Raw genomic sequence first — 15337 nt, 5'->3', positions numbered from 1 at the left:
ATACATGACACGGCACAATCAAATGATTTCTGGTTGAGTCCATAAGATTCCCTGTGAGGTTCAAATACCTGTGATGTGACCTTGGGGAAGTCACATCACCTCGATGAGCTTCCGTTTCATCATCTGAAAAATGAGAGGCTTGAACTGAATGATCTCTAAGATCCCTTCCAGATTGAGTATATGAGGTAGTTTGGTGGCATAAAGGATAGAGCGCTAGACGTAGACTCAGAAAGATCTGAGTTCAAATCTGTCCTTAGACACTTACTCTGGACAGGTCATTTAGCTTCTATCTACCTCAATTTCCTCATCTACAAAATAGGAATTCTTATAGCACCTACCCCGTAGGATTGTTGTGAGGCTAAAATGAGGTAATATTTATACAGCACTTTGCAAACCTTAAAATCCTATATAAATATTATCATCAGGGGCAGCTAGGTGGCTCAGTGGATAGAGTGCTGGGCCTGGAGTCAGGAAAGACGTGAATTCAAATCTGACCTCAGACACTTACTTGCTCTGTGACCCCGGGCAAGTCACTTAACCCTCTATGTCTCAGTTTCCTCATCTGTAAAATAAGCTGGAGAAGGAAATGACAAATTACTCCAGTATCTTTGCCAAGAAAACCCCAAAGGGGGCCACAAAGGGTTGGATACAACTGAAAACAATTGAACAACACGAAAAAATCATCATCATCATCTGTCATCTCTCCCTCAAGTACTAGTTGGGGAAGCAAAACATAATAAGTACATTGTAATATACCAGCCTGGTGGAGTTGCTCAGCCAAGTTGCTGAACTAAGTTGTTTTTCCGTAGCCTGGACCAAAGGTGGGGCCACATGTGGCCCTCTAGGTCCTTGGGTGCAGCCTTTTGACTGAGTCCAAGTTTTATAGAACAAATCCTTTTATTAAGGGGATTTGTTCTGTGAAGTTTGGATTCCGTCAAAGGGCCATACTTGAGGACCTAGAGGGCCATAGGATCCCCTCCCCTGGACCATGACAGGACCCACAATCTGGGGTTTGGGGGCTATCCCCATATTTCATTTTAAGAAAAGTTTCTCTTGGGGCAGCTAGGTGGTGCAGTGTATAGAACACTGGCCCTGGAGTCAGGAGGACCTGAGTTCAAATCCGGCCTCAGACATATAACACTCACTAGCTGTGTGACTCTGGCCAAGTCATTTACCTGCAATTGCCTCATCAGGGGAAAAAAAAAAAAAGAAAGGTTTCTCTTGTTATTGTTATTGGTACCGAACATGAATGTTTAGTGTCTGTTTGCTGACTTTCCTATAAAGAAGGCCCAGATTAGTTAAACACAGGCCTTGCATGCTAGATGATAAGAGGTGGGGAAAGTGGGTTTTGGGCTGGCCTGGGGCAGCTTCAGATTCCATGTCACTAGCTCCCCTGTTATATGTGACAGATGTGACCTTTAGCACCCCCACCTGTGTGTTTAGGAGCATAAGGACTTTGGGCTGGCTCCTTTCCCTCTCTTCTCCCTCCATCCCCTCCAAATTAAGGGAGTTTTATGTTCAACATATACATTGGACTTTGAGTTCAAATCTGGCAAGTCACTTAATCGTGTTTGCTTCAGTTTCCTCATTTTTAAAATGAGTTGAGGAAGAAAATGGGAAACCACTCCAATATCTTTACCAAGAAAACCCCAAATGGGATCATGAAGAGTTGGACCCAAATGAAAAATAACTAAAGAACAACAGCAATCTTGATGTGAGGTTGCATGTACTATTATCAGTTATGATGGAACATTTATTAAGTGCTTACTGTGTGCCAGGCACGATGCTAAACTGTGTGTGTGTAAATGAATGTATATAAACATGTGTGTATGTTTGTGGATACACATATGTATGTGTATACATACTTTTGTGTGTATGTATTCCTATGCTAGGAAAGAGAAAAAGTTTGTCTTCAGTTTCTCACTTCTCTCTTTCATGCATATATAGGTTGTTAGAACTGGAAGGGATCTTACAGGTCACTGAGTCCAAATCCTTGCCCTGAGGGGCATGAACTGCTCTGTGTGTGTTCACATGCGTGCATATGTATACACATGTGTGCATGGGCAGCGGTGATCTTGTTAGGACGTGTATGTATATATGTACACATCTACAAACACACATATTACAGGCATGCCACACACATATTACAAACATGTATAACAGATGTATGAGCAGGGACTATCTTGTTCACATGTGGGAGGCACGACATGATGCTCTGTGAGTACATATGTATTTGCATCATGCATATACATGCGCACGTGCCCATACATATTGAAATACATGCACTATATATACACAAACATGTATACATTTGCACATACACATATACACATATACAAACAAAGTGGTCCCTGCCCTTAAGGGGTTCACTTTCTAATGGGAGAAGACAATGCTTATAAAGAGGTGCTGAAGGGGTAGGGAAGAGCAGGAAGGAGGGCAGAGGGAATGGGTGTCTGTGAGAGGGCATGGTGGTAGGCTGTGGGTAGCAGTGTGGTGGCCTGGTTCCCAGCTAGACAAGGCAGAAAGTTCACCCATTAGAGCCACAGCTAGTTTCCAAAGGGGTGGAAATGGTTGGAGGCTATTGCTCATATATGCTGTTAATTTTGGGTGGGGGATGTACATATGGTAGATACAACTGGGAGTACTCTGGAGATCAGCACAGTGTGTTTAAACAACATTTGTCAATAAGAATTAAAAAAGTTAACAGATTTACCATAGAGGATCCGCTCAATGGTTTGGAGGCCTTTTTAAAAATTAGAAGAATAAATAACAACAGCAACAGCAATTTATTCCTGTAGAACAATGTGTAAATCTAAAGCATTTTACATGTATTCCTCATTTGAACCTTATAATGCCCCAGTGAGCTTTGTAGGGCAGTGTTGTTCTCATTTAATAGCTGAGTAAATGGAGACTCGGAGGTGATGGGATTTGCAGAAGGTCATGGATACAGCTGGTGAGTAACAGGAGGAAGGCCTCCTATATAGGCCCCCTGCCTCCTCCTGCATCCAATTGCCTAACCATAATCTAGGCGCCAGAGTGAACTCCAGGAGCTGGGCACATAGCCCCTGCTTGACTCAAGCGAATGACTCTCTCTGGTTGGTGAAGACCAGCCTTAAACCCACGAAATATCCAGGGAACTGGGACTAATGACATGAGTGTTCCAAAACCTCCCATGTGAATGAGCATGTCAAATCACTCATCTGTGAGAGGACACATGTTGCCTCTGGGTTGGGGGGTGGCAGAAGGTGGGATTGAGCATTTGGCAAGGGCGGGGGAGAGGGTCTGGGGAATAGTGCAGCTTTGCAGAGAGGGTATGGTGAACACTGGACAAATAAAAAGAGGGTGGCTCAAGGAATAAGGTACTAGAAGAAGCTCTGGATAAGCAGTGAGGAGACCTGGGTTTAATTCAGTTGAAACATTTTTGAAGTACTTCCTCGTAGAAGGCATAGGAACAGCACAATTTCTACTCTTAAGAGACTTATATTCTTGCTAGTGAGTACAGGAGACTGTGTATGCAAGTAAATGCCGAGGACATATACAATGATCCAAAGACGAAGGCAGTGCTCCTAACTAGAGGGATCAGGAAATGCCCCCGAGCTGTGCTTTGAAGGGAACTGGGGATTCTTTGAGTTAGAGGTGAAGGGAGAGTGCATTTCCTACATTGTGGACCACTTGTCCAAAGGCAGGAACTAGAATCTTACGTACAGGGAATGACAGCTAAGCAAGGTTTAACTGGCTCTGTCACTAATAAGCTGTTTATCCTTGGGTTACTTACTTCCCCCTCTCTGAGCCTTGTTTTCTTTTTTCTTTCTTTCTTTTTTTTTTTTTTTTGGCAATGGAGGTTAAGTGACTTGCCCAGGGTCACACAGCTAGTAAGTGTCAAGTGTCTGAGGCCGGATTTGCACTCAGGTCCTCCTGACTTCAGGGCCAGTGCTGTATCCACTGTGCCACCTCGCTGCCCCTGAGCCTTGGTTTCTTTATCTGTAAAATGAAGGATTTGGACTCAGTGACCTGTAAGATCCCTTCCAGGTCTAACAGTCTATGTGTATATGAAAGAGAAGGAGGTGTAAGGAACTGAAGACAAACTTTTTTCCCCCCCTTCCCGGCACAGCCCAAGATTGGCCTCCCTTTTCCCTGTGCCCAATATTTCACAAATGTTGGACCAATATTTCCAAAGCCTTGTGTGGCCCCACACAATGGAGGCCCCATTCAGATTGTCTAAAGAGCATGAGCCACTTTGGCAACAACCCAAGTACATTTAAGCAGTTGGCTCGGGGCAGCTTGCCTAGACCCTTAGGAACCAAGAGCCAGAACTGAGGGCCTAGCCTTCTCCTGTCCTGTCCCCTCTTATCCCTGTGGTGCTTGGTTGGAGAAAATTATCACAACAAACAAGGTACAGTGGAAAAAGCATGACATAGTCTCTCAGTGGTCAGAGAATGAAGATATCTCTTTTTCCCGTGTCATAATGCTCTGTGCAGTCCTGGGCCAGTTGCTCTTGGGGCCCTAATTTCCTTATCCATAAACAAGGGGGCTAGATTAAATGATCTCTAAAGCCTCTTCTAGCTTTTTTTTGTTCTGGATTCTAACTTTCATTATTCTTCAGTTTCTTTTAACACTTAACGTTTGCAAGTCTAAGTGATGTCTCCAAAATAGAAACTGTGATTGACAATTGCTGTTTCATGTCATTTACAAATCCATTTTGGGGAAAGCTTCTTATTTCAATTGATCTCAGTTTTTTGGTGAGCTAGACAAAGATTCCCCATCCTTTTGGATGGGATGTGCTGTGGCTGGTGGCAATGGGGGTGGATATGCATATAAATAAACTATCTGTTTCTTGTGACATATGGCAGGTGACCGGGGTGAGGGGAGGCATGACTGCAAGTGACAAATGGATTCTGGGCAGTGTTTTACCAAAGATAGTCTGCCACAGATATCTTTAACCTCTGAACCATGGGTCACCTTCATTATAATCTTGCATTGTAGGAACAATCTTCCCATTAGTACTTGGAAGGCCTTAAGGGCAAGCCCTTTTCATTAAATTTAAGGAGGCTGTAACTTTCCTTTCTTTTCTTTTCTTTTTTTTTCCTTTGGGAGGTAATGGGGTTAAGGGACTTTCTCAGGGTCACACAGCTAGTAAGTGTCTGAGTCCAGATTTAAACTCAACCTCTGACTCCAAGGCCTGTGCTCTGTCCACTGCGCCACCTAGCTGCCTCTAGTAATTTTTCTGATGGGAATATGGGAAAATGTGATCATGACGATGGTCATGCAGCATGGGATAGTAGATAGAGAGTAGGCCTAGAAACCAGGAGGACTGGGTTCAGGATCTGCCTCTGACACGTATTGGCTATGGGATCCTGGGCAAATTCCTTGACATCTCAGTGCTCTGGGCCAGTGGTATCAAATTCAGATAGAAATGAATCGGCTGCTTATTGACTTATTAATATTATCTATGTTGTATTGTATTTTTATTTATTTTAAAAATTTCTCAATTACATTTTAATCTGGTCGGGGAAGAGGTCATGTTTGACAACTCTGCTCTAGGAAACTTTCTAGGACTATAAATTGCCTATAAGGTGCTGAGGAAGTTTCTTCATCTGAGATGTCTCTATGTCAATGAAATCAAAGGTCCACTCTATACCATTATTATTGTTATTACCACTGCTGCTGCTACTCTTTCCATGATTTTACCTTTCTACATCACTTTTCGGCAGTTAGGTATTGCAGTGGATAGAGTGCTGAGCCTGGAGTCAGGAAGCCCTAAGTTCAAATCTGGCCTCAGACACTTACTATCCCTGTGACCCCGGGCAAGTCACTTACTCCTGTTTGTCTCAGCAAATCTGTAAAATGGAGGAGGAAATGGCAAACCACTCCAGTAACTTTGCCAAGAAAACCCCAAATGGAATCACAAAGAGTCAGACGACTTAACAATATCACTTTCTAGTTTTCCAAGAACTTTCTAATCTGTTACCCCATTTGATCTTTACAAAAGCTGGCAGAGTAGCTATGATCATCCCATTTGACTGATGAGACATTGGCCCAGAAGGTAGAAATGACCGACTCCAATAGGTGATGAAGCTGGGATTCTTCTTCATTCCCCAGCTTGGTGCCTCCAGCTGCAGCTGGCAGTTTTCAGAACCAGAGTATGGTCTGTGTCAAGGAGAGTAAATTCTAGGATCTTCAAAAAACTTCAGCTTAAGTCTCTTGCAGTCCTGGAATGAGATGGGCAGTCTCCCTGCTTGACTCCCAGGATGAAGCTGCATTTGGATTGTCCGTTCTGTTCTTCAGGGGAAGAAAGTTGGTCCAAGTGGCAGTCATCCTTGCTTTACTTATAAATGTTCTCCCCTGAGGAGCTAGAAGCAGAATTCAAGTGAGCTTGATATGAAAGGAAATGACTTCTGGAAGTGCACAATCATGCAGCTTCTTAAAGGAGTTTGTCCAGAATGGGAATGAAAGAAGCAGAGTTGTGGACACATTGTGATAAGCTGAGTGTGGGTAGGGACGGATGACAGAATGGTTTCATATAGGATACTGGCAGGAGGCTGAAACTTGGGCTCCATGAGAATTGATCAAAGGAATTGGTGGTATTTTGCATGGAGAAAAGAAGGATTAGGGAAACCATGATCCCTTTATTAAAAATATTTAATAGGTCATCACTTGAAGAAAGGTTAGTGAAAAAATGTTGAACTTGAGTTTGAATCCTGGTTCTGCTGCTGTTTATTATTTGGGTGACTCCTTGGGTAAGTCAAGTCACTTAATCTCTCTAAGCCTCAGTTTCCTTAATCTAAAAAATAGAGAGGTTGGACTAGACCACTAAGGTTCCTTCTGACTCTAGATCCATACTGTTTTTATCTCTTTTCTCCTTGTAGAACAGGGACTAGATTGGTTCAACCCAGCTGGGTCCTGATGGAGGATCATCTTTGTCATCCGGTAATTGGGAGGTGGTTGTTTACATGTTGCCTCCTTCATTAGAATGTGAGCTTCTTGAGGGCCTGGATCATATATTTACTGTTTTGTTTTTGTTTTGTTCCCTGGTAATTAACACAAGGTCTGACACATAATAAGCACTTAATAAATCCTTGCATAGATAAACATAGGGCAAACACCATGAAACCACACAATGGCCACATCAAAAAAGGACTGTTTTTCTGTATCCACCACCCCTCTATCAGGAGGTGGGTAACAACATGCTTCATCATAGGTCCTCTAGAGACCTGGTTGGTCCTTGCACTGATCAGCTTTTTAAAATCTTTCAGTATTGTTTTCCTTTACATTGTAGTTGCCCTTCAAATTGTTCCTTTGATTCTGCTGCCTTTCACTCTGCACCAGTTCAGTTTCCAAGATTCTCTGATCTTTTGCCATTTCTTGAGGTGCAATAAATATTCCATTACATTTGGATACCACATTTTGTTTAGCCATTCCCAATTATCTAAGAAAAAAAAATCTAAGGCATCCCTATAAGTCTAGTTCTTTGATTCCCCATCCTTTTTAGTCCCTACTTCAGGATCAGGAAATTTGTTTATATTTCCTCACTGGTATTATTATCTTCCCTCTTCACCCTGCCCTATCCCTGCTTGTTTCCCTGTTAACGTATCTTTACACTGAATTCTCGTGTGTGTGTGTGTGTGTGTGTGTGTGTGTGTGTGTGTGTGTGATTCTCCTTTGTCCATTTCAGGTAAGACGTTCATCTGATACCCACCTCTCCAAACCCTTCCTCCACATTTACATACTTTTCTCATATGCCCCAATTATGAGAAATAGCAAGTTCTACTTCTTTCCTTCTTTTTATACCAGTGTATTCCTCTTAATCTTCCATCATTTTCCTCTTTTTAGAATCCTCAGAACAGAACACTCTATCCCTCGGTCATTCCATTTTCTTATTTAACTTCTTCAATATCCTTTGGAGATACTATGGTTCTGAAAGACACCTGCTTCTTCTCCCCCATTAGAATTAACGTTAGCACTTTATCATCAAATAGCTCATTCTAATTGCTCAAATGAATTTACTATTGGTAGGTTTCTCTGGACTCTCGAATGTGTATTTTCCAGTTCCCAATCAGTTCTGGGTTTTTTTTTTTAATTGGAAATGTTTGAAAATATCCTATTTCAGTAAATGGCCATTTTTCTCTGTGGCTTTGAGGGGGTAAGTTATTCTTGGTTGTAAGCCTGTCTCTTTTGCCTTTTGAAATATATTCTAAGATCTTTCCTTATTTGTAGTAGAAGCTGCCAGGTCCATGTGATCTTGACTGGACGTAGGTCCTTGAGCTATTTCTTTCAGTATTTTTCAGTATTTTCAGTGCTATTTTTCAGTATTTGGAAGGACTAGATTTTGGCTGTGACATTCCTAGGACTTTTCCTTTTGAGATTTCTTTTAGGAAGTGATAGGCAGATTGTTTTTATTTTTACTTTGCCTTTTGGTTCTAGTAGATCTAGCAAGTTTTCACTTATGTCTCTTGAAATATAGTGTCCAGGCTTTTTTTTTTAAATTAGGAAGTCCAGTGACTTAAATTCTTTCTCTTTATTTTTATTTCTTTTATTATCCAGATTTATATGACTTATTTCCAACTTTTTTTTTAATCTCAGCTATCTTTTTCAGTTTTTCAATCATTTAAATTTGTTCTAATATTATTTATCTCATGGAATCACTAATTTCTGTTTAGTATATTCTAATTTTCAAAAAGTCTATTGCTTGGGTAAAGATTAATACTTTCTGTTCTAAGTATTTATTCTTCTTCCAATTTTTTCCTCAAACTTTTATTTTTAAAAATCTCTTCTCTTTGACTCTGGGCAAGTCACTTAACCCCAATTGCCTCACCAAAACAAAACAAAAAAAAAAAAACCCAAAAAACTCTTACTTCATTTCTTCCAGATAGTCTTGTAGTCCTTGTGGAAAATCCATTTTTCTATTCAGTTTTTGCTCCCAGTTGTTACTAAGTTACTTTGGGAGAGATTTCTAGATTTATGGTAAATTTTTGTACTGGTTAAGGACTTTTTTTCATTTACTGATCTGTCTAGATTTAATCCTTAAATTGGGGCTTCATGTCAGAGCTAGTCTCTGCCCCAAAGTGCTGTTGGGTAGGATGGTTGGTGGGTCACCTGATTGGATCTGCTTATTGGCTCTGGGTCACCTGGGTTACTGTGCTGACTTAAATCTCCTGGGGCTAGCCCCTTATGGATCTTTGAGGTTCAAAGTGCTAGGTCTTAGGGTCCCTCGGTGGCTTTTCAGGATAGAGTGCTGGGCACCTCAGAGGAGTATATTGGTCTAAATGCTTCACTGGCTGCTGTAGCTTGTTGAAGCTTCGAAAGTCTCTTCAGGGAGCCCTTTACTCTCAACACTGAATGTTGTAGGTTACATGTGTTTCTTGCTCATCTGGGGTACATGTTGAGCCTCTTTGGGGTGCTTTCCTGTGCCAACACTGACTGCTTTTGCGATTGAGTGGTCCCCTTTCCTGTTCCCTGTAGGTTTCTGGTTTGCTTTTGGGCAGTCCTGTGGTGGTGGAAGGGTGCATTTACTGTAGTTCCTCATTGGCTCTCTTGATCCTTACTAGATCTGGTGTGATTTTTAATTTTTCTCAAGTAGGTATGTGGGGGGGAGCTGACTGGTTGGACTCTGTTTAGGTAGCCATCTTGGCCAAAAGTTGTCTCTTCTTTGCTTTCTTGTGGCAACATCACTTGGGAAATATGTTTCATTAACAAAGAAAGGAAAGATATTAGAACTGGAAAAGATTTCAGAATCCTTATAATTCAGCCTAACCATTTTATAAAGGAAACAGTTGAAAGGATTGAAATTCGGGCCTAGAACAGCCTCAGAAATTCTCTTTGGACTTCAATTGTCCCGGATTCTCTTTATCCTCTTTTTCTTCCACTATGTCCCTAATCCACATCGTCTTCCTGCTCATAACCACATAGAATCATGGGATCAGTGATAGCACACTGGCTTCCAGGGTTCCTTGTACCTTTATAACTATGATCCCATGATCTTACGAATAAATATCTAAGGCTCTTTTTAAGTCTGACATTCCAGGATTGTGAGGGGTCTCCTAGTTTTGACAATTTCTGGGTCCCATCCAACTCTTACATTATCAAAGACTCATAGAACTAGAGTTGGAAAGTCCACAGACGTCATGTACTCCAACCTCTACCCATGTCATGAATCCTGTTGAGAACATCTTCAACAAATAGTTCCCACTGTAGGATTCCGTGATTCTAAGACTTCTTCCAGTTCTGAGAGTCTGAGTCTCCATAATTGTTGCCTTGACCTGCCAGTTTTGGGGCCATGCTGCCTAAAAGAGACATTTGGATGATTCAAACTTTCGCTGAGAAATCAAAGCCGAGCTAAAAGGTATAATTACTTCTCCACAGGGTCCTGCTCACTTGACAGCCGAGCTTTCTTCCTCCCCTGCAGTGGGCTATGTCCCTATGGGACAGAAACCTGAGGCAGTAGTGCATGCTATGAAGGTATGTCTCTGTGTCCCTTTCTCCACTCCTACCCTTCTCTCTGCTGTACACATACATGCTCAGAGAACACCCTGGACTTCAGTAGCCTAGGACTCCATGTCCCTGACATGCCACCAACTGTTTGAACATGTAACTTCTTTTGATTTTTCATCCCTTAGATAAGGGGCAGGGAAGAGAGAGAGAGAGAGAGGGAATGTGTGTATGTGTGTGTGTGTGTGTGTAATGAGAATAATAGAAACAGACTCTTAAAGGTCTTGGAAATGATTGATGTTCTTTGAGTCCCATTTCCTTGCTTCCAGACAGGACTACCTCCAAACCTATCAGGAACCTAAGAGTCTACCTTTGGTTATTATGGATTCATGGATGTATGTGTGTATATATACATACATACACGCATATATGTGTGTATATACACATGCATATGTATGTGTATATAGGTGTATATATAATACATGTAATACATGTTCTACATTATCATCATTTTATATATACACACATTTCGCATCATCATACATATATGTATATGTACATATATGTATGTGTATATAGGTGTACATATAATACATGTAATATAATGTTTTATATTTCCATCATTTTAATATGCTATATAAATTTATAATATATAAAACACACATATATACATATGCATATAGACATATACATTTGCTCAGAGTGGGTTTTTTAAAAGATCTTTAGATAACAGTGTCAGGACTTTTAAGAGTATGAATTGTTTTGTGCTGTCTCCCTTCATGCCATCTTTCTGCAGTTCCAAAACATAAGCAGCAATGTAGCCTCCTGGAAGAAGTAGGCAAGGGACCTGAATCCCAGGTCTGGTTCTTCTACTCTACAACTTTCGACAAATCACTTAACCTCATTTGATTCCTACAAAACAGGGAGATAGAAGTGCCTCCTTATCTTCCTCACAGGAAAATTATGCAAAGCAATGAGAATATTGATGATAATAACTCATCTTTAAGTGGTCTTTTAAGGTTTAAAAAAGCCTCCCTCACAAGAACCCCAAATCATTTTGGAAATGTACAGGTTTTATACAAACAACAGTGGCCATTAGAATCATAGATCATAGAATGTCAAAACCAGAAGGGGTTGAAGAGTCATAAAATGTAGTATATTAGAGCTGGAAGAAATCTTAGGAATCATTGAATCCAACCCCCTCATTTGATATATAATGAGACAGACCCATAGAGCAGAGAAATCACTTGCCTTGGGTTCACATACCTAACAAGTGGTGGAGACTAAAAGATCTCTCTTGTTAGAGCAGAACATGGTGTAAATGTTGAGCAACAGGTGTAGATGGGATATGAAGGGGAAGCAGGGTGTCAAAGTCAGGAGGGTCTCGAATGCTAGACTAGCAAGCTTGGACTTTATATTGAAAAAACTGTGGAATCACATGGCGAAATCTGGGTTATAGCTGGTCAAGGAACAGTGACTGGACATTATTAAGAGTAATTCAAATACAGATCACTCAGTCCTCAAGGGCTCATATCTAATTATGAGATGAGGAGGGAAGGAAGATATTTTCAGTTTATCTAGCAATTGAGACAAAATCTAGGGCTGGAAGGCTGAGTTTAAACCAGTCTAAATGTCAACCTCAATTGGAGGAAAGAAATATGCCCTAATAACCTTTGTGCATCCATTTGCCTCTAGGTCTTGGAAGTTCATGAAAACCTGGACAGGCAGATACAGGACACTTATGAGGAGGACCTGAGCGAAAAGGAGAAAGCAATCGTCCGTGAAATGTGCAATGTAATGACCTTAAATTCTATGGGATCTTGGAGAAATTGTTCTCATGGCTCTTGCCCTACTCTCTAAAATGGATAAAGTTTTGGTTCCAATCACCAAAGGGCACTTGGACATGTCCTTGAGTCTTCATGTGAGAGGCAGGATGGTCAAATGGGAAAACCTGCCTTCCAGTCCCAGCTCTGTCACCCATCAGTTGTGGACAAGTCACCTGACCTCTATGGGCCTCAGTTTCCTCAAATATGAAATGAGGATGAAAAATTCTTGCCTTGCATCCCTTACAAGGTTGTTGATAATGAATGGGAATAGATTTTGACAAGTTGACAAGTAAATGGTTGATTGAGAAATGATTTCTTTTTCCTGGGAGGTTGGAAACATTCATAGATTTTTAGAATGTTAGTATTGCTAAAGGCCTTAGAGGTCATCTTCTGGATTAAGACTCTCATTTTACAGAGGAGTGAACTAAGGCCCAACAGTAATGACAACAAGCATTTTAAGTGCTCCCGTAAGCTAACCGCTGTGTGACAGCTCCTGTTCTCAAAAAGCATAGCAAGTTCATAGGATTATATATGGTTTTAGAACTGGAAGAAACCTTGGAGGCCATGTAGTCGAACTCTTTCATTTTATGAATGAGGAAACTTAGGCCTGGTGAGATTGTAACTTGCCAAGGCCACATAGGTGTATGTAACAAAGGCATGATTTGAACCCAGGTCCTCTGACTCAAAAGCCAGTGTTCTTTCCTTTATACCATGTTGCTTCTGAATTAATACAGAAGGCAGGGCCAGAATTCAGATCTGATTGGTTTCCAGGTGCCCACTGACTGAATGATCCCACTTCCTTCTTTTTGTGGGCAATGACATAGATAAGTGACTTGCCTAAGGTCACACATGTAGACTCAGACTCATATCCCTTAACCAGAGCTCTTTCTACTACACCAAGGGTTGGCAAATGACCACCTGCTTCTGTAAGGCCCAGGAACTAAGAATAATTTTTACATTTTAAAATACAAACTTTATTTTAAAATGTAAAAGCCATTCTTAGCTTACAGGCTGTACAAAAGCAAGTAGCAGGCCAAATTTAACCTATGGGTTGTAGTCTACTGACCCCTGCATTGCTCTCTGCTCACCCTTGGTCACCTGAGGCCATAGGCAGCATTGGTCTCATCTGCTTTGGGAGGAGGGTGTTTCTGTGTCCCAGGGTTTGTGGCTTCAACTATTTATCCAAGGATCAATTCGTTTGCCTGTACAGGGAAATTTTGGGGCCGCCATTTTCTTGGGGGGAAAGTACATTGTATAGTGTTAAAGGAAAGCAATGAGAAGACCTGAGTTCATCTCTAGCCTTCAACCATAGTGACTGTGTTACCCTGGGGCAGTCACTGTGAGGTACATATCTCCATTTGTAGAAGGTTGTTTTTTTTTTTTTAATTGAAAATGGCCTACACTGATGGAATAAAAAAAGCAACAAAAACGAGTAAATATGGTCCCTGGGTCCAGATGCCTCTTGTAACAAAGTTAAGTGCTGCCCTCTACTGACCAATGTCTAGAATAGGGACTTTGTGTTCTTGAGTTCCACTCCCCTTAGCCACATACCTGAGGTTGTGTGACCCAGGGCAAAACATTTCACCTCTCTAGGCCACAGTTACCCCATTTGAAACAACTTTCATTTGTATAGTGCTTTGTTGTTGTCTTCAGTCATATCTGACTCTTCATGACCCTGGTTGAGGTTTTCTTGGCAAAGAGTGGTTTGCCATTTCCTTCTCCAGGGCATTTTACAGATGAGGAAACTGAGGCAGAGGGTTAAGTGACTTGCCCAGGGTCACACAGCTAATAAACGCCTGAGGACATATTTGAAGCGAACCTTGTATTGTGCTTTATAGTTTATAAAGCCCTTTACATTCATTTTGATCTTAAAACAAACTGGTGAGGTCAGTAGCATAAATATCATTGCCTCTGTTTTACAGGTGAGCAAACTGAGGCCTATACTTTAAGTGACTTACCCAAGGCCATACAGTTAGTAAGTGGTACAACTAAGATGGAAACTTAGGTCTCCAGACTTCCAAGTCCAGTGACCTTTTATCAGGTAGCATCTATTTAGTGCCTTTCTGTGCATAATGGTAAGTGTGGCCACTACTCACAGTGACTGTAATAACGGCAACATCTTCACCCCCAAGGAGTATTCTAGTTTAATTTTATACAAGTTTGTGCAAAGCTGTATATGTACAAATTCAGAGCTATGTGACTTTTGATGAAATCTCTTCTTTTTTGGGTTTCACTTTTCTCACCTGCAAAATGGCGAGACTGGAAGTAGATGGTGTCTGCTTTCCTTTGGCTCCAACATTCTGTGGTTCCTGCTCCTAGGAACTTAAAACACCAACATTCCCTTGATTCTGTCTACCTGTTCTCATGGGGTGAACTGAGGGGTCCCCAGAGGGAAAGAGGGTATCAGCGCAAAGTATATAATTAAAAGATCCCTTGCCTTGAAGACCAGAAGACTTGGGTTCAAGGCCCACCTCTAACTTAGGGCTGTCTTAACCCTTTGAGTCTCAATTCCTTCACCTGGAAAATGGGGATAATAATTGCTACTGTGTTTCCCTCCCAGGATTATTGTGAGGACCAGAGGAGATAATAATGAATGTAAGATGCTTTGTAAACTCTGAAGTGCTTTACAAATTTTGATTGTTATAGGGGAAACTGAGGAGAGCGGGGAAGCGATTTGTCCAAAATCACACAGGGAATTAGAGAGGAGGCAAGAAATTTGTATTTGGATATTTGAGTCTGACTGCTAAGCCAGTACTCATTCTACTTCACCAACCTGTTGATTGATTTGACCTGTTTACATCCTACCGTATCCTTGTCTGAGGGTAACGATCTAGAGAAACTGTTATTTACTAAGGAGGAGGCCTCCACAGTAACCCAGACATAGTGAAGTACTACAGGACTTAATTGCTAAAGATTTGGCCAGTGGATGCCTAGGCCTGGAGGGAGACGTTGACCTCTGATTCTCCTGAGCTATCAACTTCTCTTTGCCCATTTATCCCGCCCCCCCACACACACCCTCCCCGCCAAAAAACATCCTCCCTAGCCTGTAGTTACATTTTTCTTAGCCAGATTGATTCCTAGGCTTG

The 15337-nt window shown here is 41.4% G+C and overlaps 1 protein-coding gene across 2 annotated transcripts in view; it reads left to right on the top strand.

Annotated features, from left to right (window-relative positions):
- Nucleotides 1–15337, top strand: part of CCDC85C (coiled-coil domain containing 85C) — a 188254-nt gene that overhangs the window by 166877 nt on the left and 6040 nt on the right. For both annotated transcript variants that reach the window (XM_027849087.1, XM_027849086.1), the window contains 2 exons: nucleotides 10360–10455; nucleotides 12121–12219. In XM_027849087.1, the coding sequence (XP_027704888.1) occupies nucleotides 10360–10455; nucleotides 12121–12219 (195 nt within the window). The remainder of the gene's footprint in view (nucleotides 1–10359; nucleotides 10456–12120; nucleotides 12220–15337) is intronic.

Source organism: Vombatus ursinus, unplaced genomic scaffold, assembly GCF_900497805.2.
Source record: "Vombatus ursinus unplaced genomic scaffold, bare-nosed wombat genome assembly UNPS02007284.1, whole genome shotgun sequence".
NCBI lineage: Eukaryota > Metazoa > Chordata > Mammalia > Diprotodontia > Vombatidae > Vombatus > Vombatus ursinus.
The sequence above is the reverse complement of the archived record's forward strand: the minus strand, read 5'-3'. Positions and strand labels throughout refer to the sequence as shown.